Source organism: Chlamydotis macqueenii, chromosome 14, assembly GCF_036417535.1.
Source record: "Chlamydotis macqueenii isolate bChlMac1 chromosome 14, bChlMac1.mat, whole genome shotgun sequence".
NCBI classification, from domain to species: domain Eukaryota; kingdom Metazoa; phylum Chordata; class Aves; order Otidiformes; family Otididae; genus Chlamydotis; species Chlamydotis macqueenii.
Window position 1 is genome coordinate 1,874,327 of NC_141569.1, and position 27,281 is coordinate 1,901,607.

Here is a 27,281-nt window from a genome sequence, read left to right on the forward strand (position 1 = left end):
ACACAGGAGAAGCAAGGCGATCAGTAATCTGACAGTAAAACTGATGGGAGAAATTAAGTGATTGAAGACAAATTTGAACCCTCAGATATCTGGAGAGCAGTGAGGGTGTTTGGAGATAACATTCTATCGGAAAATCATCCCGGTTAGCTGCTGCTACGTGGAGGAGAGGCCTTTCTGCCGTACCTTTTCCATAGGGGCAGTCATTGTGTTGGGTGATTGTTGGGAGTGCGGGGCTTGGTCTTTAAACCCTTGGGCCAAGGGAGATGTGAAGGGTAGAGAGGCTGGAGGTGAATGAGTTTAGAGTTTGGAAAACTGCTGATGTCCTTCTAGCCCACTAGAAACAGCTCTATATTCTGTTCCTCTTTCCTTTGGAAGCAGATAGAAGCATTTGGGGAAGGGGAGATCTGTAAAGAGGTCAGGGAGTGTAAGCACAGCACCTGTAACCGTAAGTGCTGTTGACGTGATGTCTCCAGAGGCAGGCAAAAAGTAAGATAGAGTCCTGGACTATTGTATTTGATAGTCTTAAGATATTTGAATCTTAATTCCAACAGCATTTTTAAGTGGCTTTTTGGGTACAGCTTTATAAATGTGACATAAATGTTTTAATTCTTGATATATAACTAAAAGCCTCATCGCATGTCTGGATTTTCATCATCTTAGTCATTAGCAATATTGACATATTAGTCACCTTGTGTCATCAAGGAGCTGCCTAAAGTCTGTATAGAGCTCATTCCTCTTCATATTTTGTTGCCTTCTTCAAGAGCATAATATACTTAGAATTGCCACTGAACTGACCGTGAGCAGTTTTGTGAATGGCCAAACCCCGGCTGAAACAGCTCGTAATGGGTACCACGTTTGGTAAGACCGTAATGCAGCCTGCGCCAAGTGATAGGCAAAATGAGATGGGAAAGAATTGGGATTTCCACTTTGATAAACATAGAGGCTTTTTGGGATAGGGATAATAAATCAGATACTATCCAGATATCGCTACTAGCAACACTTTTATTTTAAAGAAAACCGTTTGTGTTGCTAAGAGGCATCTGAGACGAGGATTTGCTTTGAAAGTTTTAGCTGAAGATCAGATCCACGTTACATACCCGCGGTGTGATTTCTGTCATGGCAGCTCCGATCGACTCGTGCAACTGATGTGTTTTGTGCTTATAACAACGTTTTATCGCTGTAGCTTGTTTGTCTGAGGAAGGAATCGTTCCCGTGCCAACAGTTACATCTGCCGCTACAGCTGCGCCTGCGAGGGGCACGGTGCCCACGTAGCACACTGGTGTTCCTTTACCAGCTCTGCTCTCCGGTCAGGCCTATGGGAGGGATAATCTGCCAGTCTGGGGATGAAGGTATTGCTGTCACACTAGCACTTTACTGCTGTGGGTATATTTTATGCTATAGATGTATTATTTCCCTTCAAAAACCTCTTCCCTCTCTTTGAGTGAAAAACCTTCCTGTTGGCAAGAGGGAGAAACGCTGTCCCTCCCTCGGTAAATGGCGGACAGTTCGCTCTGTCACGGTGCGCAAGCTCTGGTGTTGCCCAGCTGTGTGGAAAATTTCCCTCTGTATGAAACCATGACGACGTGTGGGGACTTGCTCTGTTGGAAAAATAAATTTCCTCCAGGTGTGGAAGGAGCTTGGCAGTGTGGGACAGAGCTTTCGCGGGACAGCTAGGCCTGGAATGGCAGCGGGTAGCTGGGGACAGCTCATTTGGGTTGAGGGCCGAATGCGTGGCTGTGTTCTTTAACTAGATTTTTAGACACACAGACATGACTTGAAAGGTGCAAGTTGTGAGATCTGATCCTGAAAGAAAGGTGGTTACCTGTGAAAATATGAAGCAATTGCCTCGGTGTTACAGGGAGCAGAAGGTACACAGTATGTTGTATCGTCTCTGATCCCCTTCCTCTCTCAATCGGTTGCCAGCCTGTTGAAATAAAAAACCCTGAAACTCCCATTTCTCACTGTCATAAACTTTTGAATCAGAAATGAAAGCATTTTACTTGCCAGTTTTGTCCCATCTAGCTGAAATTTCCCCTCCATGTGTTTATAACCAGAGTTGAAGTTAAAATTGCTCTCATCCTTCTGCGTGAGGTTGCAGAGCTCTGGAAATAGCAGGTACCACAATTTTAGTCCTGCGTTCCCCTCAGTGCTTCACGTCTGGAGTTTCTCTGTGCGCGGCTTCTTTTATTTAAAGACTTTCACTATTTTAAGTTAATCCATTGAGATTCTGTTGCCCACACCAAGCTTTTGCAAGGCACCTTCTGTGTGGCTGCAACCACTTGTAACTACTTCCATCAGATACAATCGGAGTAGTTGACAGCATGGATCCCAGTAACTGGCTCCAGAGATCCCATGTCCTGGAACCAAAGTCCTCCTGCCGTCCCTCCACGTACTAAAGGAGTGAGACTGGTTTGCTTAACTCATAATTAGCAATGCCTCTGCCAAACCCGTGAGTTTGTAAGATTATCGCTATAAAGCAGGCTTCTCCCTCACGCAGCACCTCCTAGGATGGACGTTAAAACGCTCACATTTGGCTTGAGTATTGTAGTGTGTCAGTGAATTAATAAATGTATGGACTTATTGAATAATAAAAGCCTTTTTAAGAGGGATGGAAATTACATAATTGACACATCTCTTCTGGGAGTCCTCGGTTGCCACTTAGTTTTGCCAGAAGAGTTGTTTCTGCAGATAAATTAATTTCATGGGCTTTGACCATCGTGAGCAACTCTGGACTGTTTTCTTAATGTGGCAGAGGAAGAAATGAGATGTGCTATGTTTGAATTTTATGAGACTATCAGATACACTTTTCTTTAGTAAGTCCTCAAGAGGAAAATGTTGAATAGCTGCCTGTCCATTCTTTTTTTTTTTCTTTCTTTTAAAATGAGTGATTTTAAGATTTAAGATTTAAGTAGGAATTTGCATTCCCAGAGAAATTGTAAAATGAAAAGCCAGAAAGAGAACAAGAAGCTGAAGTCTTGAAGTTTAATCAGAAATTAAAATGCCAGGAGCACCTTTGAAAAGCTTTGTTCACGTGTTGTTGAAGTTCCCAAAGTAGCTGTGTACAAATGGTTTCTTATTTTTGCAGAAGGGTTTGTGAGCATCGGTTATGAGAAGGTGCTGGTTAACGTTAAATCAAAAACTTAAGTTTTTCAATCATAAGACAACCTGAAAACTTACTTCTGCAATGCTATTTTTGCAACTGCAGTTTCAAATGGGAGCAGTCAGATTCTTAGGATTCAGCTAGTGTGTGTCGTCTCTGCCATAGCAGCGTGTAATCCTCCTGTAGAACAACGCTGCGTGGCGGAGGGGCTCGTGAGCTCCCAGCGCCCGTTCAGCAGGGCTTTGCGTATTTGACTTTCCGAAGAAGCTGTCCTGAAAACATGACCTGTGAAGAAGGAGGAAAAACTTGTTGCTTCTCTGAAGTCAATCCAGGTGCACGAAGCAGACTTCCATACAAACCTCCAGTGTCGCCTTTGAAACCCTCGAAGAAGATGATGTAATGCGTTAGAGATTACAGTTCCTTTTTTCTCCTGCATTTCTTTGTCCCTTATTGAAAAAGCAATTTGTCAATCCTTTAATAAACGGTTCCATGTAAAGTAAGCTCGGATCTCAGTGCAAAGAGAAAGTTTTAACGAGTACAAAGCTACAGCAGTATTTCTTGATTATTTTCAACAGTGCAATTTAAGAAGCTTAGCGATGACCCTCACGCTTGTGTAGCTGAGGCTGCTATAGTCTTTGAATTGCTGGAAGATACGGCTCCTTAGTCATTATCTGAACAAATTTCAAGTTAAAAAAAAATAAAAAATGTATTTCAGGTGAAAAATGTAGAACTGCCTATTGTCAGCGAAGGCAGTTGTATACAACAGCTGGTGACTCAAACACAGGCTGACAAATTGGCATTAATGGGGGACAAAACTGCTTTAGAAATGTCAGGATGTTTCCTGATTTACAATGAGTAAATTCCAAAGAATCCAAATAAGTAGAATTTGAGATGGAATCACTCTGTGACAGAAGGCACAACAGTTTTTATGTTGGAATTACCTTCCTGCTAGTAAGGCTCTCCTGATGGACCCTTAGCGCTGAGGTGGCACCTGCCTCTGCAAGGAACCAAGTAATGCCTCCTCCCAAGGCATCGGCTCAACTTGCGGTACTCTGTCGTCGTTGATACCAATCAGATTTGAGTTTCAAAAACTGATCTGTGCTTGAAACCCACTTTCCGGCTCAGTTCGTCCAGCTTTGAGTTTCACTCGGCACCGGTTTGTCGGTTCTGTTTGTAGAAATGGCTGTGTCCGTCCACTTTGCACGAGCGCTCGGCGCGGTTGTCACTGGGGGTGAATTTAAGCCTGTTCATCTCAACATCAGCAGCAGCTTTGGGTCCGCCCTGCCTTTTGGGATATGTGAAGATGGCTCTGGGACATGGTTGTAGATGCTATGAACTAGGAGAGCCTTGAGATTGCAGGAAAAAGGCGCTTGTAACTTGGCCTGCCAGTGCTGCAAGAGGTATCTCTGAGCTGCGTCAGCCCAGTTTCTCTCGTCTGTCTTCATTCCCTCTGTATTTTTAACTTTTTTCAAGAGATTGCTCGTTATGGCTGATTACATTATTTGCGATTTTTTGTCTCCTTTGATGCCTGTGCCAGTAGTGCTTATGTAAAGGGGCTTGATGACATTGAATGGTAAGAATGAACAAATGCAGCGGGAATTCAATTGCTATTTTGCTCTCAAGCACAAGTGTTCTTTCTAAATCAAGTCTGACCACTCAATGTGTTAGTCAGCTCTGCTGCTGGAGACATGGAGAAACTGTTTCATTTATGTGTGATTTCAGGGGAATTTTTATTTGCTGAAGGTGCTCTGTTTTATTTGAAGGTTTCAGAAATGTATGATTTCCAAGTGCTCTGCATGCTGTAAAACAAATTTGCCCATAGCTGATCATCATCTTGGCTGCAAAATCCTGTGGAATATGTGTACCTGTCAAATAGCTGAGCAGCAGTGCCCTACCCTCTCTGCAGACAGGGAGTGTGAAGTTATTTGTCAAATATTACGCAGGAGTTACTGATGACGGGTTCTTTCAGGTACCTTTAAATTTAAATTTCTTAATCATACAGCCATCTGCCTCAGCTGGTACGTGCAACTTTAGAATTCTTTCTATAGAGCATCTGATAATTAAAGACAAACTGAAATACCTTGTTGTAATGTCATTTACAGCTTGGTTAATTAGTTGGCATAGCTCTTCTTAAATTCCAAATTTTGAGATGTTTGTGAGTCTTTTCCAATAGTTTGGCAGAGTCTTTCCACAGGTGCAGTAAATGCTGGATTGCTGTGAATTTAGGGCCATGTCCCGCAGCGCTCTACAGTCGTCTCCGCTGCTGCCGCATCCCTGCTTCGCTCTGCTGTCCGAGCAAATGGTGTGCTGGGAAGTTTGTGTGCTAATCTGGCAGAGACACTAACCCGCCAAAGCGCGCAGCTTCCTTTTGGACCAGCGCGCTGAAATGGAGTGTTGGGATTTGGAGACGCGGCGGTAGGATGGGACGTGGCAGCCAACAGTTGGATTGTCTTAAACCGCCAAAGACCCTCAGTCAGGGCAGCACACACGCTTCTTTCATAAAGGTTGGCAGCCCCCGCCAGGGAATTTCTGAAGAAGAATTGCCATCAGTGAGGTATTCAGGAGAAAAATGACTGTTCAAAAATGACTGTGCAAAAAAGGCAAAATTTCATCGTACCACGGCGGGGACACTCAATTATAAACTTCTTTGCCTCTCTGTATTCGGACAGAGCGGGGTTTCTATGTGCTTGATTCATCACACTTGGCTTGAGAGAGAGCACAACATCTCCAGATAGCGGAGAGGCCGATTTCGTAGTGCTTCAATGTCGCTTTTATTCAGCCCCTGCTCAATAGGGCTTTGTGCTCTTCTCGCTCCTAGAGATCCTAACTGCTGCCGCCGAGGCAGGAATGACGTGAAAATACGGACCATAAAAAATACTGGCAAACTGGTGTTTCTCCAAAATATGAGCTGTGCTTAAAACAACAGCACAATCTTTATTTGACTTTTAAATCACGGCATCTCACTGTCTTTATTTATTTATTTATTTATTTTAATTTTTTTTTTTTTTTGCCTCTAAACCAAAGCATGGTATGCTACAGCTCGCTGTGAAATAGGGATTTAAGACATGACAAATCTACGGGGGGTGGGGGAGAAACAAACTGTGTTCAAACTGAAATCCCTCTTTGACAGTGTGTTATCAAGAGTGCAGCTGTTCGGTGGAGGTGCCGTGCAGAGACGAGCTGAGCTGGCGGCTGTGGTACCAGAAAGGAGGAAGAAAGCCTTGGCCAAGCTGGTGCCAGCTGCACGACCTTGCAAGGAGCTTACTGCAGTCCCACCTCTTAACTTGTAGGTCTTGTCCACAAAGACCGGTGGAAAAGAAAGTTGAGGAGTAAGACACTAATATTCCTGAAAGCTGGCAGGCTTTTGTGGTGTGTGTTGATGCCACATAGTCTTTTTTCTCAATTTCAGTTTGTTTTTGTCCAAATCTGTGCTGTTGCATGTGTTGACTTGGCGGTTCAGTGTTGGATGCGTACCTGTCTTCTTGACAGCGCACGGGTTTGTACCCCGCCTGACTCGATTTGGAACTGGAGGGAGGAAGATGCTGTGCGTCTTGCAATGGGAACTTGCTTTTTGGTTCCAAAATTAATAATGAGATTGATTGAAAAACACCATTCAAGTGTGTTGACATGTGGTGGGACAGTAATGTATTCTGCGTGGGAACATCTGCCGTGAGGGAATGGCTTGAGGAGGGGGAAAAGCATGCGATAGAGCTGCGGATGCAACTTCAGAACGACTTGTAAACACGCACAGGATAGCTTAACGAAAGGAGGGATGGAATTTCCCCAGCGTATGGAGAAAAGTATATGGAGAACTCTGACTTCACTGGTGTTCCTGAGCATCTGCTGCTTGTGATGATGCTTTTCCAGCACACTTACTGGCGGTTTTTTGCAGGTTGCTCTGTCTCTGAAAGGACAGTACTTGGTGTTCATCTCTGTTCACGGCGTGCTATTTTTACAGCTTTCTGTGTTCAGATGGCTCAGAATAACATGCTTGTCACTCACCTGTCAACTACGAAATGTAACTTACTTCAGACTTCCTTCCCCTGAGAGTAGCTCCGATATGAGGAGTATCTTCAATTACCACAAAATTCTGTGCTGTCCCCTTCCGTGCGCTCTTAAGCAGGTGTTTACAGAAGGTCCTCTGTTTCCAGATGACCTAGTTAGGGATGCTGCTGTGCAGCAGGTCAAGGTTTTGCGGTAAAGTTTTTAGCATCATGAGATGCTGTTCCAATTTTGGAGAGTTGTGGAGGGATCATCCAGATCACCTGTACCAGGAAATGGTTTTGTGTGTGCCATAAATGGAGGGCTGGAGGAACACGTGCCTGATTGTGCAGTCTTTGCCTAGGTAAGAAGTGTGTTGAGTAGTTCAAGCCGAAGCATTCAGGTACGTGTACCGTGGACCTGCACTCTGTGCAACACCAGCAAACCAGCTGGAGCTTTGCCACGCCGCTGCACCGCTTGTGTAGGTGAATTGCTTGACGAGCCTCCAAGTTCTTTTGGGTTGACACGCAGTAGGATACAGACGTGTTAAGAAGAAGGGAGCATCTCTACACTTATGGACATCAGAATATTTAATCCTCAGATGCGTGGGAGCTGGATTGGTTTTTAATGGTGTGGGTGCTGCTCTCTCACCTGAGTGGGATCGGGCAGTTAAAACCGTAGCTTCAGGTGCTGCCAGTGATACTCTTGTGCGTTTTACTGGAGAGAACTTAACTGAACCAGTGGTAACAATGATCTGTCCGTCTTGTTTGAATAACTGTGATTTTGTGATCTGGTATGTTCTGATTTTATGGCCAGAGAAAAGGACCAGATGTCGTTAGTCGTTTCAGAACTGGTTAGAACTGAACGAATGTGGACGCTTTGTATTTCATGAGTTACTGGTCACTGTTGGGGACAGGTAAAAAGTTTCTTACAGAGGGAAATAAAACCCACTTCTAACAGTTGTCTTTTGTTTTCTCCCTCCTCTGACACAGGTTGCCAACTTGGCCTGTTCCATCTCGAACAACGAAGAAGGTGTGAAGTTGGTTCGCATGTCAGCCAGCCAGCTTGAAGCCCTGTGTCCCCAGGTAACGGAGAGCGTCAGAACATAAAACATACCGTGATAAGTGGGACAACTGGTCCTGCTTAGCAGATGCTCTGGCCCCTTAGCGTCTGCCTCTGGACTTGCTGCAGAACTTGACTTTTTCCTTAATATATGGATGCATATGCATCGAGACTTAGAAACTTAAAAATACATGACAAAGTAATTAGTGACATCTTTTTTAGATAATAGCTCTAATTTCATATGACCAGGATATTCTAGTAACCTGCAAACTGGTGAAGCCTCAGTGGTTTCCAGTGCGCATCCATGTTGCAGGAAGATGTCTTGTGAAGATGCTACGGCTGCTCCTTTGCAAGCTCTGAGATGAATTATAGATATATTATTTTTTGCCTGAGTAGAATATAAATAGGTTAAAAAAAAAATCTTCTCAATAGAGTAGGGTCAGAGGAAGCTGGCTATGTGTGAAGAGTTTGAACCTGGCTGAGACTACCTTATTAATTAATAAGTCTTTAATGGAAACATGGAAATTAAGTTTATGTAAGCACTAGACTATCCTCTTCCATTTTGACAGCACTGATGTTTTAAATGTCACTGACTAGATACTTGGAGAAACCCCAAAGACTGCAGTGCAGTGTCAATTCTTGTAATTTACATTTTTTAAAGCAACAGAAAATTCAGATCTACAATGTACAAATAAGCTGTTGTTGGTAACGAGGAGCTAATGGAAATTACATACTCCAAAAAATTCGTCCAATGACCTTTTATGAAAATAAGGTGTATTGTCTCAGGATTATTTGGAATTTATTTGGGTTTTCCCATATATACTGGTCTTTTCAAAACCAGTCAAAAGGGAGAGAGATGTGTTCAGCTGTCCCCACCTCAGCAGGAGGGGAATTCTGAGGGAGCAGGTGAAGGTGACGTGAAGAGCAGGACTATTTTACCTTCTGTTACTTTTGAATAACAGTGCTATTAAATAGGTGCAGACAGACACTGAAACATGAAGCATTAAATACTACCTGTGAGGCCCTTTGTCATCCTGGAGTGGACTTCTGTGGTTCCCACTCCTGATCAGACCTGGGGCTGGAGCAGCAGCCGCCGCGTTGGCTGGGCGGCTCTTTGCCTCCCACACCTGGGCATCTTGTTAAAACCCAAGGTCAGTTGTTACAGTTGGAACCAGGCATGTGGAAGAAAAAGCTTTTAAAAATACATCTTGTCTGGTATAAGGGCCTGCTCTTTTCTAAAGTAGCCAGCTAGGCTGGATGTAATTTTTTGTTGTTGTTATTTCCAAGAGTATGGATGTCTAATGCATGTTGTTCCAGACAAATGCTGATGCTTTTGAAAATAATCATCATAAAAAAGTTAGGTTTGCTTTGAATATGAATGTTTCTGGGAATTGTCCAAGTCTGTGAGGGTGTCTTCCCCTCCTCACTGCTGAAATTCTACGTATTTCAAACTATTCTCTTTGCTTTTCCAACAGCTGCCTATTTAAATAAATCCACTCCTTTAGAAAATAAACACCATGATAGTCACCATGAAATAATTAACCAGCTGCAGTCGGTAGGCACCGAACTGCAGTCACACGTACTGAAGGGCAGTTGTTAGCCTTTGACTCCAGGGATTATGGATGATAATTTAACAGGCGTCGGAGGCTTTGGTCAGCTGTAAGTGAACGAGGGCTGGAACTGATAGATTTTGGCTTGGCAGCGGTCGCGTGTCTGAACTTCCCAGCCTGCAGTTCAGTCTTGCCTTAATTTCGGGGTCATCACCAGGAGATGACACTATAGATGATGATAGCACTTGAAAGAATGCTGGTTGATTCTTTAATGCTCTGGGAGTATTTAAACCTGTTGTGAATCCTGGGGGATAATTAGAGGCGCTTGTCTGAACTGTTTTACAAATGGCGTCCTGACGATACCGGAGTTTCTTACAGCAGCCGAAGTGATGCAGCACGCTGTCGTCCTCCTCAGCGCTCCCCAAACTTTGATTATTCTGTATAATCTCTAAATGCCTCTCAATATAAAGAACGACATAGTGGGGGCTTGCGTCCTTTTTTTAGACAATTATCTGTTTATTTTGCAGTTTATTCCTGATGAGACTCGCAGCTGCTCCTCGAATCCTTTTAGGTGGCTGTGCTGAACAAAGATGTGAATTAGGCATAAAATACAGATTTAATCCAACATTATCTGCTTTTCTTTTTTTTTTTGCTTAGATGGTATTTTTCCAGGAAGATGCTTTATTCGGAATGAGTCAAGTCAATCAATAATTACAGTAGTCTCTGAAACAGAAGTGAATATATCGATATCACACAAATACGATGTATGAAATGTAATTCAAGGTATTGCTGTGGTTGAAAGGCTGAAACTGGAGTATAATGCACTTGAGTAAGTCCCCAGGTACCCTCTTAAATAGCTTAGCTGAAGAGAGGCCATTCCGGGAGTCGGGGACTCCTGGTTAAAGAACGATTTCTGCAGAAATCAATCTGTAGAGTTAATTATAAAAGCTGTATCTCAAATAGAGCAGTTACTCAGTCCCTTGCCATAACTAGCCTTTTTGAGGTGGCGGCAGGAGTAGGGAACGTGCAACACTTCCACCTGGTTAGGGAGAACTTGGAAGTTTTGTTGGTGTGACAAGAAGTCAGTCACTGCCAGTGTCACCTATGGGTTTAGACATTGTCAGGTTTGAAATTAAATCCTTTGAGGAAAAAAACTGTGGAAAATTTTTTGTCTGAGAAGTCACTACAAGAGCAAGCAGTTTGATTTGTTTAGTGTGGCTATGTTACTCGAAATCAGCTCTTCCTCAAGAGTAACTCCATCCTTCCTGTTTGTGCGTCCCCAGCCAATTAACACAGAAATTAATGCGAGCTTGAAAACTTAATGTGGTGCATAGAGCTCCCTTTTGACGGAAGGGACTGTTAGGAAGAGCTGTGCGTGCTCCGTAGCAGCCAGCTGCATGACTTGTGCTGGGCTGGGTTTGCAGGGGAGGAATAAGACAGCATTAGGGGGTCACTGGTGTTTTCTTCATGAAGCCTTGACTTACAGGCCTGCCTGAATTTATTTTTTAAGACACAGGTTGCTGAAGGTCTGTGTATGGATTGAAACACCTTTGCCCAGCATGTTGCAGGAGTTACCTGCAGTCCTGCAGCTTCGTGCCTTGCTGCGTGGTGGGGGGAACAGGCCGGTCTGTGGTGGGCTCAGATGAAGGAACAGAAGTCCTCCATCATTACAGTTAAATGTTTTTCTAAAAAACGCTTAGGATGTCTTTCACACTGGAACTGGAAAAGTACTGCTATGAAATGTTGGAATAGTTGCCTGTGCTTCCACTTGCCTAGAAGAGTGCTGGGGGAAGTTTGCTTTGCCTTCTTGCTAAACACAGAGCTTGCCAAGGGTAAATTAGCAAAAGATTTTGTTTATCTCGACTCGAAAACCTGGATCCTTCCTCGTAACTCTGGCTTCTGAGTTCTGTTTCCAAGAAGTACTTGCTCTGGGAGCCTGCAAAAGCTGTTTTGTAACAGCATTTTGCATTAAAGATGTCTGAGGAGAGAGCTTACCCATACAAGTGTGTCTGATCGTACAAGCTGTGGGTGTTCAGAGAGCAACAGTGAGCGTGCCCCAGCACAGCTCTTGAAAGGAAAGAGTGTTGCTCTGGCCTTTGATGTGACAGTCTGCTGTCACCTGCAGCTGCTTTCGCCAGCTATGTGTTGACTTTCTCGTTCTCTAAAGCCTCCGTGAAGTTCATCTGTGGGCTTCCAACCAAACTACAGTCAGGCTGAGTGTTTTAGAAAATAATTACGGGTTAGAATTTCCATCAGGCTGGGTGTTTGCTTCTGCCAGCAGAAGCCGGAGCCCGCTGCCCTTGATGATCTCCTGGGAAGTGGGCTGCAGGAGCAGGGTGGACCTGCACCTCCCTGGGGTGGGCCCGCGGGATCTGTTCTCCAAGCCGTAGGGCAGGGCTCGCTCTGAGCCAGTGCTGGTTGCCTTTCTCCTCTGCTGCCCAAGTTGCTCATCCTCCTTGGAAACGCTGGGAGGGCAGCAGGCCGCGTCGCTGCCTGCCTCAGCACGGATGGCGTGTTTGGCCTAGCTCACCCTTCCCGGCACGGTCAAGTGAGTGTTGCCTGTTAAACAGGCTGCAGATAATTCTTGGATTTAATGGCATTTTTAATAAAAATGGCTTTTCTTTATATTAACATCTTGTTTTAATAATTGCTGTTCCACATCCTTACATTCCAATTTTGCAATGCTTCCAAAGCAATTTGCTGCTTATGGATTGCTGATGAGGCAGATGGTTACATATGCTGATCACACCGACTGACACAGGCAGACAAAACACCAAAGCATAAGGAATCCCATGTAGGGGTTCCAAATAGCGTGAACATTTTTACAAAAACCCCCTACAGTGCACTCCCTCAAATCCACCAAAGCCAGATGAGAGCTGCGGGCTTGCTCTCCTCCTTGAGTCCTCAGCTACTGCCGGTTCCCTGGTGGCTGTTGGAGAGGAGATAACTTCATTTTTCTTGCAGTAAAGACTTCAATATTGAACAAGTGTCCCCTTTTTTCTTCTCTTTGAAAGCCTGTCAGATTTTTTGAATGTACTAACTAGCAGATCCTATCTCCAGACTGTTTAATTACAGGAGCTTGGAAGCATTTTTTGACATTGAGTAGAAATAGTTATGTTAAAAAAAACTTAACAGTTGGGTTGCAGTTTTGTGTCATGCAGGCTTGCTGTGAAGAGGAGCCAGCACAGGACAGGAGCAGCCACAAAGAAGCATTATTAGGAACTTGAGCAGTTACTGATGCTTAAAAAGAAGCAAAGATGGGAGGAAGGGATTCAGCAGCAAGAGCTGTGGTGGTGCGTAAGGACCCTGTGTTTTCATCGCAGGCACAGTGTGATCTGTGAAGTGCGGTAGCAGAACAGCTTCCAGAAAAGACACGGAGTCCCTGAAACCCGCAAAGCTTCAGCACTTGAAGTCAGTGAGATGCAAAATGAAGCAACACAAATGAACACCAGAACAAATAGCTCCGAAATTCTTGCAGCTTCTGCGTTGGCTGGTATATAATATCAGTCCTCAGCTACAAAAGAAGATGCTTTTTCCGTATACAGGGCAGTTGATAGGATAATTATCTATACACAATATGTGAATAGTGAATACTTCAACAGCAGTACCTGCTAAACTGGCAAAGATCATGTTACTCCAGTAGAAGTGTGTGCCTGTAGGTCGTTATAGCACCGTGACAAGTGGAGTAATATCTCTGTGGAGATGCCTGCAGTCGCTCTGGGTATAATGCGCAGGAGAGGCGAGTGCTCAGAGTGCCTCTTACATTGGAGCAAAATATTGGAAATCAAAGCAAACTTTTCCTCCTTCTTTTCGTGCATCAACCTCCCTACACTCGCTGGTCACTGCCATTATAGCTTGAGAAAGTGCAGAACAATCTTCTCTATGTTTCGCTTGCAGGCATTTCAGCTCGTCAGAGTCTGCAGAGTGCTTTTTGCTGTATTGAAATACGCAGAGGGTTAGCACGCGTAGCCGAGTGGGTGCAAACCTGGGGTTGGATGTAACTGGAAGCGACTTAAATGTCCTGCTGAGGAACATTTTTTTTCCACTCAGAGCAAAATGCTATTAGGAGCGGGGAAGGAGACATGAGTAGGGTGAACGCTGGAGGTAGCTTTGGCATTTGGCATATGTAAAATTAAATTATGAGCAGCTTCTTACAAACTGCCAGTAAGCAAGCTATGCTTTCTTTAGTACAGAAAAATACAGTTGTGAAAATCCACCTGAGCATGGGGAGGGTCCTGGCTGGGCTCAGCAGGCACAGCAGCTTGGGTGGTAAGGTCGTGAAGTCATTTGTTGACCATTTAGAAAGCTGTGATCCAGGAATTGTTGTTTTGCTTCTACCTTGTGACTGCCCCTCCGTATCGCAGAGCGCTCTGTGAGACAGCAATAAAACAGAGCAAACGAGGGGTCCTGCGTGGTGTGATTACCAGTTTTGGCAAGTTGAGTAAGAGACTTCTTCCACCCGGCCTGGATTTGAAGGCCGTGGAGCTGCCTTCCAGCTCATAACCCAAACGCCACGAGAAAGCTGGTGAACGGAGATCTGTATTTAAGAATAAAAACCAAGTGAGTTACTTAGGAACAGCAGCTATTTTGGTCCTAAAGAAAAGGTGTGTAGTGAGGAGAGGACTGGGTGTTTGTTTTAGAGCTTTTAAAAGTGAAAAACTCTTGTGGCACAGCAGCATCCTAAATCAGTACTGCGGGAAACAGGGCGAAGTTAAACCAGCTGCAGGAAGAGCAGGCTCCTGGAAAGAGCAGAAAGTCCCCATCAAAAAGACCGAGGCAAAAAATAAAAAGTGCTTATGGCTGTTGAAATGGAGAGTTATGTGCCTTACAGCCATTGCGCACAACTAGAGACTGCAGTGCAAAATAAATGGGTGGTACTTTCCTTCTCCCGAGTGATATTTCTTCCTTTGGCCATGCCAGCCAAGTGTTCAGAACTGTTCTTTGCAGGAACATCACCACCTATAAGAGCTTTCTTCTAGCCTCTATCAGTCTTTCAGGTGGGGTGACGTCTGAGGCTGAGAGCCATCCTAACTAAACCTAAAAACAATTCATTCTACGTGACCCCAGTGGCTTTAATTTACCCACAAGTGTATTGAAGGTTAAGGTGGTTTCTCTCCTGGAACGGCTGTGCGTTGTAAGATTGCTTCTGGGCAAAGTAACCGCAGTCGTGTAACTCAGGCAGAAGTTGCTCTTCAGGGAACCTTGGACAGTCCTGTCCTGCAAAGGTGTATGTATGTAAATTCATAGAATCACAGACTGGTTTGGGTGGGAAGGGACCTGTAAAGGCCACCCAGTCCAACGCCCCTGCCAGGAGCAGGGACATCTCCAACCAGATCAGGTTGCTCAGAGCCCCGGCCAACCTGGCCTGGAATGTTTCCAGGGATGGGGCATCCACCACCTCTCTGGGCAACCTGGGCCAGTGCTGCACCACCCTCAGGGTAAAAAATTTATTCCTGATATCCCGTCTGAATCTGCTTCCTTCCGTTTATAGAACCATTACCCCTTGTCCTTTTGCAACAAGCCATGCTTGAGCAGTTTCTCCCCATCTTTCCTGCAGCCCCCTTTAGGCACTGGCAGGCTGCTCTCAGCTCTCCCCGGAGCCTCCTCTTCTCCAGGCTGAGCAGCCCCAGCTCTCTCAGCCTGGCCTCACAGGAGAGGTGCTCCAGCCCTCTGATCATCTGCGTGGCCTCCTCTGGACCTTCTCCAACAGCTCCACGTCCTTCTGCTGTTGGGGGCTCCAGAACTGGACGCAGTGCTGCAGGTGGGGTCTCACCAGGGCGGAGCAGAGGGGCAGAATCACCTCCCTCGACCTGCTGCCCACGCTGCTGGGGGTGCAGCCCAGGGTGTGGCTGGCCTTCTGGGCTGCAAGGGCGCATTGCCTGCTCGTGTTGAGCTTCTTGTCCACCAGCACACCCAAGTCCTTCTCCTCAGTCTGACATCTTTAGTTTCAATAGGGAAATGTGTTTGTTTGTTTTTTTTAAAAAAGCAGGTTCTTCCCATGAAAGACATTAGAAAAGCACTGGAGGTGCAAATTGAGACATCAGTTGCAAGTCAGTGGAATCCCAAGGCTCCCTGATTTTGGGGTGTGCATTGCCAGGTCCTGGCTGGTGCCGTGGGAAGCTGCAGGGCGGAGGAGAGCGACTCCAAGCAACTCGCTGGAACTGCGTTATCTGAGCGTTGGGCTGCCTGACTTGAACGTTGCAATTGCTAGATGAAACAAAACACCGATAAAAATAGTGTGTTTTCTTGCCATGCTTCATTTCCTTCTGGATCGTCGCAAAATGTCCCTGTTTGAGTCTTCTCTTTGTACAACTCCAGTGAGTCACTGTGATCGCAGTGCTCTGGCAGCATTTGGAAAAGCTCTGAAATGCAGAATATTTCCCTGAAATTGCCAAATGTTTTCCTTCCTGAAGCGGCTACATTTCAGGTAGTCTGGCCATGTTCTTCCTATTTTTTTGAGCTATATATATATATCTCTCTCCTTCCTGTGAGAATTACTCATATTTTAGATTAATTGCCCAACGTTTCATGTTTTTTGGAGCAGCAATAGTGTACTTTCATGACTGCCTTCCCCCTCCTCCCATTTTTAGACGATAAAGAAATCCTAGTCCTGCTTCGTACACAGACCCTTTGAGATCCAGCATCCCTGCCTTTTTCCCGTGTCTATCTGTGCGTCTGTTGGAAAATAAATCACTCGCTGTCCTGGATCGCAGGCATCCTGGAAGAGCATATTTAGTCCAGTCGATAATTAGCAGGTTTTGTCAGTAACCCCTGCACTGTTTGCTGAGCAGTTATGTGAGACGCGGCCACGGTAACTTGCCAACAGAAATGCCGAGCTGTACGCAGTGTGAAGGGTTTATCACCGATGGAACGGTGTGCTGGAGCCGCTTCGCACATTTTGAAATACATTTGCCTTGGCTGTACACTTTTAGTGTTGTAATATACCAAAAAAAATTCCTTGTTTTCAGCTGGACAAGCTGCCTGGCTGGAGGACGGCGGTGCAACTCGTGCCTCCTGCGTATGGATTTGGTGACAACGCCCGGTTTGGGCTTCTCGAGCGCTTGCAGAGCCCTTTATGTATGACAGCTCTTCCGTCCGGGGGAAGAGTTGCTGAACGTGGGCGTCCGGGGACGGGCCTGTGCTGTTGACAGAGATGAATTGTTCAGACAGCTGCTGCTGTCCAGATCTACACGGACAGGTACACAGGCCATACGCTCCTTCGGCCTTAACGCTGACCTGTCTCAGCGCTTACAGGATGTTTCGTATCTGATAGCAGCCGAAGCCAGCCAGAAGAGAGCAGGAGGAAGCGTCCTACCCGTGGTATCGCCATCTCCGCTGTCTCGGTTACGGTTACTGGCAGCAGAAAAGCTGAGAGCAGATTTTGGGAGCGTTGTCTGGTTTGCACTTTTTGTTTCCAGTACACTTGTTATTTGGATTCCTCTTCATAAGAACTTCGGATGTCTAGATTTTGATGAACAGGTAGATAATTCATTACTTCTGTCAGACTGGGGCAAGAAGTGACGGTGGCTAGACTTAAAAAGCAGGGCTCTTGAGCAGAGGACAGCTTTCCCTTTCTAAACCTCTATTTCTGTTGATTTTAGATTTTTAAACATCATTTTCTTGGTCGTTGCGAGGCTTTTTTCAGGGCTTTCAGAGCTTGAGAAGCATGATCTTGATGGGCAGCGTGCCCTGTGGCCGGCAGCAGGTCCCTCTGAAGGCACCTCCTGATTTCCACAGCTGCCTGTGCAGAAGGTGGTGGCTTCGGTGCCTGGCTGGAGGAAGGGGAAGCAGAGGAGGACCTCCGTGTTTTCTGTGAAGGACGCGGACGCTGTTGTTATTGCCGGGGTGCAAAGGCGTGTTTCATCCCTGCAGGTCTCCTGAACAGATTGCCAAATTGTTTCTTGGGCTTGTCTGTTATCAAAGCCGTCGAGCTCGTTTTGACTGGTGACCCAGGCTTGGAGCCTCCATCTCCAGAGGCGGGATGGTAGCGTGGAGAGCGGTACAGCTTTTCCCTGGATTCTCCTCAGTCAGTGCTGATCTCTAGCATCCCGTGGGTGGACCAGCCTCCTCATTCAGTGCCATCATGATGTGTTTGACATCACCATCATCTCCATGTTTAGCGAGTTACGTATTTTTTTTTAAATGCTTTGTGACGCTTCTAAATGAAGCAAGTGGAGAAAGAGCTTTTGGAAAACCAGGAACATCTGGTGCTTGCATGCTTTGTTCGGCAACTTTGTGAAATTAATACGGTCCTAAAGCGGAGAAGAAAACTTACACGTTGAACTTACAAGTTCATTAGCTGTAACTCTGAGGTGCTTGAACACCAGGTGAGGGTTGTCGCATCGGTCTGCCTACAGATGGTTTCTCACAGCTGACGCGTTTCCAGGTCGTTGTGCTGGAAAACAGCGCAGCAGGAACAGGAGCAGGCTTCTGAGATTGCGCTCTTCCCACGCCCAAAGAGGCTTTGTTTGTCATTTGACTGACCAGTTGGGTGGCACAGCATAAACTTTGTTACCCAGCAGTACGTGTAGCATTTGTTCCGCTTAAAAAACCAAGGATCTGGAGTAAATGACAGTCTTAGGGTTTGAAAAAAAATTAATTGAGGGGGTGTTCAGGAGGAGCATCAAATAATATCTTCTGTTCTCTGGCTGGGCTGGCTTTTCCACAGCTCTCACAGAAATCATAAGGCACTGTAACAATTACTGGCAAGGTACAGGGGAAAGCTTTAAGGAAAAGAAGATAAATACAAACATTATCTTTGATTTTGTATTTGCATATTGTTTCTACTTCAGACTGTGTAAGCTTAATCCTTTGCTAACCGTTTTTCTCAGGTTCTGGTGAGTACCGTAGGAAATGCAGGCCCTGGTGTACTAAATGTCATCCTGTCTCAAGCAGTTAACGGCACAACCTGCGCTCAGGAAGCAACACCTTTAGCATGAGCTGTTAGAGAGAGGTGAAGCTAGCTCCTGTGAACACTCCCCAAGTGTTCTTGCGTGTAATAACGAACTGCAGAAATGTGGAAGCACGTATGAGCTGGGTGTGAGAGCGACAGAATAAACACTTTTGTCTTTCAGTGTCAAGTTCCTGAAAACTTATTAAACTTGCTTTGCTTGCTGCTGTGTTCATTGGATAAACATATGGAAAGGAATTGTTTTATTAAGGGTATGTTTTGAAAATCCAGAGGTGTTTTGCAGGTCATTAACGCTGCGCTGGCCCTGGCTGCCAAACCCCAAAGCAAGCTGGCTCAGGAGAACATGGATCTCTTCAAAGAGCAGTGGGAGAAGCAGGTCCGCGTGCTGACGGACGCTGTCGACGACATCACTTCCATCGACGATTTCCTGGCTGTATCAGGTAATCAGGGGTCCAATCTCAGAAATAACTGTTCCTGTAACTGAGCCCCTTCCTGGAAACGGGTGGATTCTACGCGTGCTCTGCACCCTTCTTGGGCGTTTGGAAGGGATGGTGTTGGTACGCCTCACCTGGCAAGCGTCGTCTTCTGCTGAGCGAGGTGTGATAATAGAGCAGGAGATCTTGGCAGGAGGAGGAGAGGTATTTTTAGAGCGTGAAAGCAGCGATAGTTTAGTTCAGCAGGTACTCTAGAAACCTGTCATTGCACTTAGAGCGTGCGCATGCATAAATGTATATATTTACATGTCAGTAGGCAGAGCAGCTTAAACACAGTGAAAGACACTCTGTGTCTCAAGATTTTGAATTGCTGGCTGAACTACCGATAAATTACCGTCTAGCTTCTGGAGGCAAACCTCAGCGTTACCTTTGGGGAAATAGATGTGTTTATGTTCCAGTTATCAACTAGCAGAAAAGATGATCTCTCAATTCACCTTAGGCTCTTCTTACGTACACAAAATTTAATATCAAACCATGGTTGTACAAGTTAATTAAAATAAAACTGTTCTTATAGAAAATGTTCTGTGAATATTTTTAACCATGTCAGCTTTAGTAAATATTTCAAAGTTTTAAAAAATATTCAGTAATTATAATAGATTAATAATTCTGTTGGGTTGCTTGCCAAGATAATCTCTTTATCAGCATTGTTGATAAAAACCCACTATTAGCTGTTGTGGCCTAGAAATAAGGGGGGCATTTTTATTGCCACGTCCTGTAATTCTGCTCTAGTCAGAGGACACGGTGATAGAACCACCTGAATTGTGTCTGCCGTGGCGTTCACAAATTACCGCTGCAAAATGAGGGTCTCGTTTTCCTGGTGCAGACAGGCTTCGGCATCTCAAGTGACCTGAAAACTCTGGTTGTACAGAGAGATTTCACAGGAAGGTGCGTGGCATCGGAAGTACCAGGTGAATTTATCTAGGAAATGTAGACAAAAGCTTGCACGCCTGAATTAAAAGGCCATTAAAAAAAAAAAGAAAGAAAAGAAAAACAAACAAACTAAAAAAACTCCCAAGTAGTGTTCCTACGGTGAGTCACCTGTATTATCATACGTGTCGTATTGTGGTTCCCTGGGCTCTGAATGAAAATTCTCTTTGCAGTGAGTTAGCATGAACTTGTTAGGCAGTTGAGTGTCCTAGTTCTTTGTGTCTGCGTGCTCGGTCTGCGGCGCCGCGGTGGTGGAATTGCACAGCTGCGAGGAGCCTATTTCTGGGGACATGTATTTAGAGAGAATTGTGTGCTGAAGTTCACGGCTCCGCTCGGAGTTTGCCTGCAAGCATACGCAACGTTTTAAAGAGAAAAAGCTGTTGGTCTGTGAAAATGCAGTCTGTATGAAGCTGCCTGGCTGTGTTTCACTCGCGGGTGTGGCTCAAAATGGGTCGAGCCGCTGGAACCAAGTGGTCTCCATCCTCGCGTAGGTCGTTGGAGGAGATGGGTACTCTGCTTTTGAGGGGACAGGTTATGGTGTTGGCCCGCTGCTGAGTTGCTCTGAAGAGTTTGAAGGGCTTGGCAATAAGCAGGGAACGCTTCTTTGGTGGGACAGTGACGGGCTGGCGCAGGAGAGAGTTCACCTCCAGCGTGTGCTTGCCACCCAGGATGGTACCATGGAAATGGTCTGAGACTACTTCAGATGCTCAGGTGCATTCACAATTATTTGTATGTGCTACGTTGTCAAAGAGATGGTAGAAAAATATTAAAGCAATAAATACTGCTTTAAATATGATCTGTTTGAACTTTCCCATATAAATGCCACAGCTCCAATTCTCTGCTAAAAGTCTGAATGTCTGGCTGAATGAAATTGTGCCGGGTATGATTTATACCAGGCTCCGTTTGAGGTTATTAGGGTGTTTGTGCCCAGTAGGGTTTGTATCGGTTACTAACTGGGATGTAAGCAGGATTAAAAAGTGTTTGTGTGTATATACATACACACATATATATGTATATATAGATAAATACCACATTCCTACAGTGTTGTGCTGTCCAGCGTGACGTATAGGCTTCATTGTTCAGCTTGTGCTCAGAGTTGTATTAATTACACGCAAGTAAAGGCTTGGTGAAAGAGGTGCTGGATTTAGGTAATCGCAGAATACCGTACAGGAACAAGGATACTTAAAGGCACAGGGTTGCAGGTAAGCTTGCAAGTTATGACATTTTATGAAGGACATAGAAGAGGCCCTGTTGAGGTAGGACAGCGTCTGGCGCTGGCTGATGGTCCGTGCACAGGAGATGAATAGCGGAGGAGCCCTGCAGACTGAAGATCTTTCCGGTGCACTCCCATCCATGAATGGTTTGCAGCTCAGGGAGCTCCAGCGGCAGAGATGCTATCTACTGGACAGTCCTTGGCAGACTTCTCTCTCATTTAAGTATGTGTTAGTTGCTCTTTAGACCGTTATAAACTGCTGGCATCTCCATCACCCTGTGCAGAGTTCACAGCCTGGCTGTGCTCTGTGTAAGATCCTCCTCCTTTCCGCAGCGTTGCCAGTTTGCGTCGCTTGATGCCCTGGTTGTAGTCGAAGATGGTGAAGAGGTTTTTTCCCTACTCGCTTTCTTCATGCTGTTGGTAAACGTACAGACCTCTGCCGTACACTTAGTCATCTCTTTCTTGACTGCAGAGTCTCTGCCTGTTCCATTATTCCCCGTTTCAAAGCTCTTCTGTACCGTCTGTAATCCTTATCCCTCTCGTCAGTGCCTTCCCGAAGCACTCAGGGTGTGTTTGTGTGCCCGCTATCTCTGCGCTTTAGAGCGGTTGCTGATAGCACCATGTAATTGTCAAATTCAATGTTCTGAAATTACCTGGATCTCCTTTGAAACTCTCTTAAAAAATAATTCCATTTGCTGCCTTCTGTTCCTCTGCCGCCGACAGAGGTTTCCGCAAGAGACTGCCCATCACAGCGGAGCTCTGAAGAGCCTCCAGATGAATATTGCCTGGGCCCAGTGATTGTCCTCCGTCGTTACAAGATGAATACTGTATTTACGAGTGTACGAGCACTCAAGTGTTTGTTCCATAACCACATCTGGTGACACTGCTGCTTGACCCCATTCCTTCAGCATCCCTTGTCAGGAGAGGGTCCAGCGTGGAAATTGTTCTAAGACCTCCCACAGGGATGCAGCAGAGGCAGAGTTACATTTATGCATCTGTGGCTTTATTTCCTGGGTGCTGCTTTTAGGATTTGGTCTTCTGTAGCCCCCAGACTCCCTCACAGACTTCTTGGGGTGTTTGGAAAAGGATTTCTTAATCCCTTTAGTGGGGAAGTGGGTGGAGGTGGAAGGTGTTTGGCGGGGGTGGATTGAGGAATGACAGTTGTGGGGGACTATTCGTTCTGTTAGCTTTCCACAGTTTTTCATAATTCCTTGTTTGCTCTAAAAATCATTTTTATTGGAAGAATGTTGTCTTTCCTCTTGCCTTGTTGCCAAACCACATCATTTTTTTACCTATGGGGAAAAAGGACAAGATCCCTTTGCTCCTGCCTGTGATTTATTCTCTGTTACATCCCGTTGTTGTGAGATTTTTCTCCTGCTCAGCATCAGGAAGGCTCTTGGCGTTGATGCAGGATGACATTACCGCGTCCCTGAAGGTGCTGCCAGCGAACCTCCGCATCAGCGTTTCCTGGGCGCTGCCACGCCGGCCGCGGCAGATGGCATTTTGTGCCAGCCGCTTGTGGTCCGTATGCCTGTAGGACGGGTAGCAGAGCGCCTCTGTACGAGCACACGGAGCGGTGTCAAATCCGATCTGTTAGCGCCCAACTGGAGAGCACAGCCCGAGCGGCTGCCCCCGACAGCACCGTGCTTCCCCTTGCAGACCGCCCCGTGGGGGGGTATCTCCCCACAGAAACGTCTTGCAGCCCACTTGGCATCTGCAAGAGACGTTAAATGATCAGCAGGCATTTAAATAAATTCATCCTCATTTTGTCCGTGCCTTTTATTGAAGTTCATATAATCCAGAGAGGCTTTCAAATGGTCTGCGGCTTAATTTATTCGTTAAGGAATTCAGGCAATAAACAGTCTGTGTTTTGGCCTGCCGCCGATGCTTTTTCTTTTCACTGTTGGAACTCGCGGGGCTGTCTGTCTCTTGCTTTAAATACCAAAACTCGGTGTGCTCCTTGCTGCAGCTCCTGTACCTTGGCTGCCTGCTCACTGACTCGTCAAATCGCTAACGAGCCCGGCCTTCTCTCTCCCAGGGCTGCACTCTGCCCTCAGCTGAACTTGTTTGGGCTGAGTTGCTCCAGAGGTATTGCACGAGTGTCGTTTGTGCCCAGGTTGCTCACACAAGTCTCACGATATTGCACCTGGCTCTGGTAATTTTATGTAAATCCAGCGTAACTCTTCCGGCAGCCATCCTTTCAGCCACTTGGTACAATCCTCTGTCAGCCAGCTCTGTGTGCCTCTCGTCTCCACAAACTCCTCCAAAATAGCTCTTTTACCACCTGCGTCGGGAATAGAAGCCGCTTCAGTGGCACGGGTTGGCAGCGTAGCGTGATTCGATCGGTGGTAAGTGACGCTGGAAGGTATTTCGAGTGACAGAGCAGAAATGTTTTCGAGCTGGTTTCTTACCAAGCAGGCCAAATGCCGATGTTGGATGGCAGCGTCCAGGTGTTGGTACTGACACGTTAAAGAGGTCTCTAGCGGTGTTCGGGAGACCTTTCCGGTAGATTTCCCCTCCTTAGGCATCCTCAGAAATCTCTTAGGGGTTTTTACTCATCTTGAGCCTTTTGGACTTGATAAATGGGGAAAAATATCTCCGTATAAGACAGAAAATGTATATTCTAAAAGTGAATTACAGACAGAGGTCCTGGCTTTGTTTTCTGTTTTCTTAAGAGGCAATGAGTACGCTGTCGCTGGAACACTTTCTGCATAAATCACTGCATATGTTGTGTGTCTTACATTTGAATGACGGACTAACAGTTTAATATTCTCCGATGGTGTGTGTGTGGTTGTTGGCAAACACTGTGTGGGAAGCTAGGAACGTGCAAGAAGTGCCCCGGTCTATTAAAAAGTGGAGTGGGTTAGGCGTGGCACTGGGGAGGGCGCCTCACCACCCCGCGCACGTGTGGCCGCCGGGGAGTGGCTTGTGAATGTTTGGAATTAAGGGCTTTGGCAGTCCGGGGGAGGGATATGGAAAGAAACATGTTCAGGGAGAATACAGCTGAACTCAGCTTTTCTGTTGGTAAAACTGAGTACAGACAGGGGGCAGGAAGTTTGGATGCCAGTCGGTGAACGGACTGATGGGTTTTTGACATCTGGTTTGGAAGGGCAGCTGTTTGCTGGTCGTAGCGAGCTTGAAAATTCGTGCTTTACAGCGTCGCGCTGGAGGGTTTCTGGAGCAGGCCAGGAGCTGAGAAACTGTGGTGCTGATGACTGCGACAGAAACGAAGATGTTACCATCTAAATCCTCCTTCTTTTTCCACCAGAGAATCATATTTTAGAAGATGTAAACAAATGCGTCATTGCTCTCCAAGAAAAAGACGTTGATGGTTTAGACCGCACAGCTGGTGCAATCCGAGGCCGTGCTGCCAGAGTCATTCACGTTGTCACTTCAGAAATGGATAACTACGAACCCGGAGTCTACACGGAGAAGGTGCTGGAAGCCACAAAGTTACTGTCCAACACAGGTAAGAGTCGGTTCCTCCTGAGGTTCCTGAATTCATGTTGCCTACAGGCGCACGGGCAACCCGATACTGAAGTACCTGTGAAATCTATTGAAGACCCATTTACATACTTTAATTAAAATTAGTAGGAGTTATTTGCAGAGCTGTTGCAAAAAGAGAAATGCAATTTTGCTGTGTTGACTGGCTTAAAATCCAGCACTGCAGAAGGTCTCCCTGAGCATGCTTGCCATCACCGACTGAGCTGTAGAAAGCTGAAACACTGGTGAAGGCGTCCCAAACAGTGAGGCAGGGCTTGAAAGTTATGCTGGTCATCTTGCAGCCTGCTCCATTGGTGTGCAGGATCCAGAAAAAAAAAAGATTTTAGTCATGCTGGCTCAGTAGAATAAGTTTTGGGTAATAATTTAGGGTAAATTTAGTCTTTATAACTTTTATAACATCTTTATAACTGTAGAAGAAACATTGTAGATTGTAGCCCCGCACCCCTAAACCATAAATTAGGTTGTTTTCCTGTGAATGAGCTGGTAACATCCATTTAGGGTAAGGAATGGTTCTGGTTGCTTCAGTGAGGGCTGTGACAACTATTAGTTGTTGGTTTTGCTTTAATTACAACTTTGATGAAGAACCAGGGGTGACACTGAGGAAGCGAGCAGGCTGTAAATGGTTCTGTGATGTTCTTCCTGGCGTGCCTGAGTCACTGAAGGACAGCAGCGCAACCCGCCCTCTTCCACTGCCTTGTTAAACTTGAGCTTCACGGTGGTAGTACTGAGGGTTTCCCTCCCAAAATTATGTACATCTGTAGGGAATATTAAACAAATGCTTAGTGCCATAATTTCTAACTGCTTCCCCAGGAGTTTTCTCCTTGCCCACTAGAAGGGTGTGATAACCTTTTCACTGTCTAAGGGGAAAAAAAAAAAACAAATAGCAGAACAGTAAACAGAAATTGAAGTGGTCTTAAGACTTCAGCTACAGTACGGGTGTCCTGTAACAAATACTTTGAATTTAAGTGGAGCCACTGTGCACTTTCCAGTGATAGTTAGCAACAAAGCACATGCAGGTCTTTTATGTGTAGCAAAAAATGGCGTTGGGATGGGGAGCGAGTGTGGTTTTGTGTTCTTCCTTCAGTTATGCCGCGCTTCACTGAGCAAGTAGAGGCTGCTGTGGAAGCACTGAGCTCAGACCCCGCTCAGCCGATGGATGAGAACGAATTCATTGATGCTTCGCGACTGGTGTACGATGGGATCCGAGATATCAGGAAAGCCGTGCTGATGATCCGGGTGAGCGGAACTTAGTTAAAGAGCTTTCTGCTGTCCGCTGGCTTTCCCCACATTTACTGAACTGACATGCATCAGTTTTATTGAGAGCAGACAGCGTAAGATGTTCGTTTAGCTCGTATTAACATTCTGAGTCTTCAAAACTGCTAATCACTCCATGGAGTACTGCAGAAGTAGGTTGTGATTCACATTCGTTAAGCAGTTGTGCTGCTAAATACCCTTCACGCATCTTTTGTGATGTTGTGGTAGTGCCTTGCCTAGTAATGTGCTGAAATCAGTGACCTTTCCTTTAACAACAGCAAGTGGGTTCTCAACTATAGATGCTTTTTGATGGTTTGAGAGCTTAGGGGTAAAGCCTGATGGCTCTTCATTGAGTAAATTTTGATAATTAATGCTAGTTATTCAAAACTGGGTTTAGATGAGTTCAGCCTGTAGTTCCCAGAGCATGTAATTCGTTAATTGGCTCACCTCAGTAAACAGGGGCCAGTTCACAGAGGCTGTGTCTCCTGTGCCGGTGTGGTTCAGGTGCAGTGAGTGTGACTTGGAAGCCCTAATTTCCAGTAGGTCAGGCAGCATTAGTCTGGAAGGAGGCGTGCGGGGACGACACAGAAGGGCTCCTGCAGACTGAGGGGATGCAGAAAAAGTTCTAGTTGAGGCTGGCCTATGGGCATATTTCTTGAATCTTAGTGTGGTAAAATTGGGTAGGAGCCAGACACAGCAAACACAAACGTAGGGGTCTTATTCCTTTTTTCTTTTTGCCTTGTACCACTCTGACTCCAATGTAAATGCCTTGCAGAGAAACCGTCTTCGTCTTTCAGAGTGGTAACCATGGCAGAGGCATTTGGTGATAAGTAAATTAAGGACGTACGGCCCCAGGATAAGTGTGATTATGGTAACCGTTGCAATAGTATCCTCCACGTTTGCTGCTTAAAGCAGAGTCAGATGGAAAATCAGCAGAGAAGCTGACAATCACATATGTGCTCTTCATCCAGTTTTTTTTCAAAGTAAAGCTGAGGATTTCTAGACAACCAGTGTTAGATGGAGAGATCCGTGCTTCCCTGCTATGCACACTAACGATTTTGATTCACCCCCTGCTAAAGTCCTTGTTATTCAGGGCATGAAAGCATGACTGCCAATTCCACGTCGTCAGTAATTAGCCGCGCTGGCGATGCCAGGATTCCTGACGTTTCCCCTTGCGCCGCATCTCCGATGTCAGCATGCCACGGCTTTGTTGTAGCTGCCAGTAGCTAACGGCGGCTCACTGGTGATGTGCCAGTGACCGACAGAAAGGTTAAAATGTTAGTGT

General features: G+C 45.7%; 1 protein-coding gene across 1 annotated transcript in view; it reads left to right on the plus strand.

Moving 5' to 3' along the window:
- CTNNA1 (catenin alpha 1) overlaps positions 1–27,281 on the plus strand; it is a 115,625-nt gene that overhangs the window by 75,556 nt on the left and 12,788 nt on the right. Inside the window, exons 10-13 of the mRNA XM_086758698.1 lie at positions 8,074–8,166; positions 18,888–19,044; positions 24,507–24,707; positions 25,827–25,978. Of these exons, the coding sequence (XP_086614824.1) occupies positions 8,074–8,166; positions 18,888–19,044; positions 24,507–24,707; positions 25,827–25,978 (603 nt within the window). The remainder of the gene's footprint in view (positions 1–8,073; positions 8,167–18,887; positions 19,045–24,506; positions 24,708–25,826; positions 25,979–27,281) is intronic.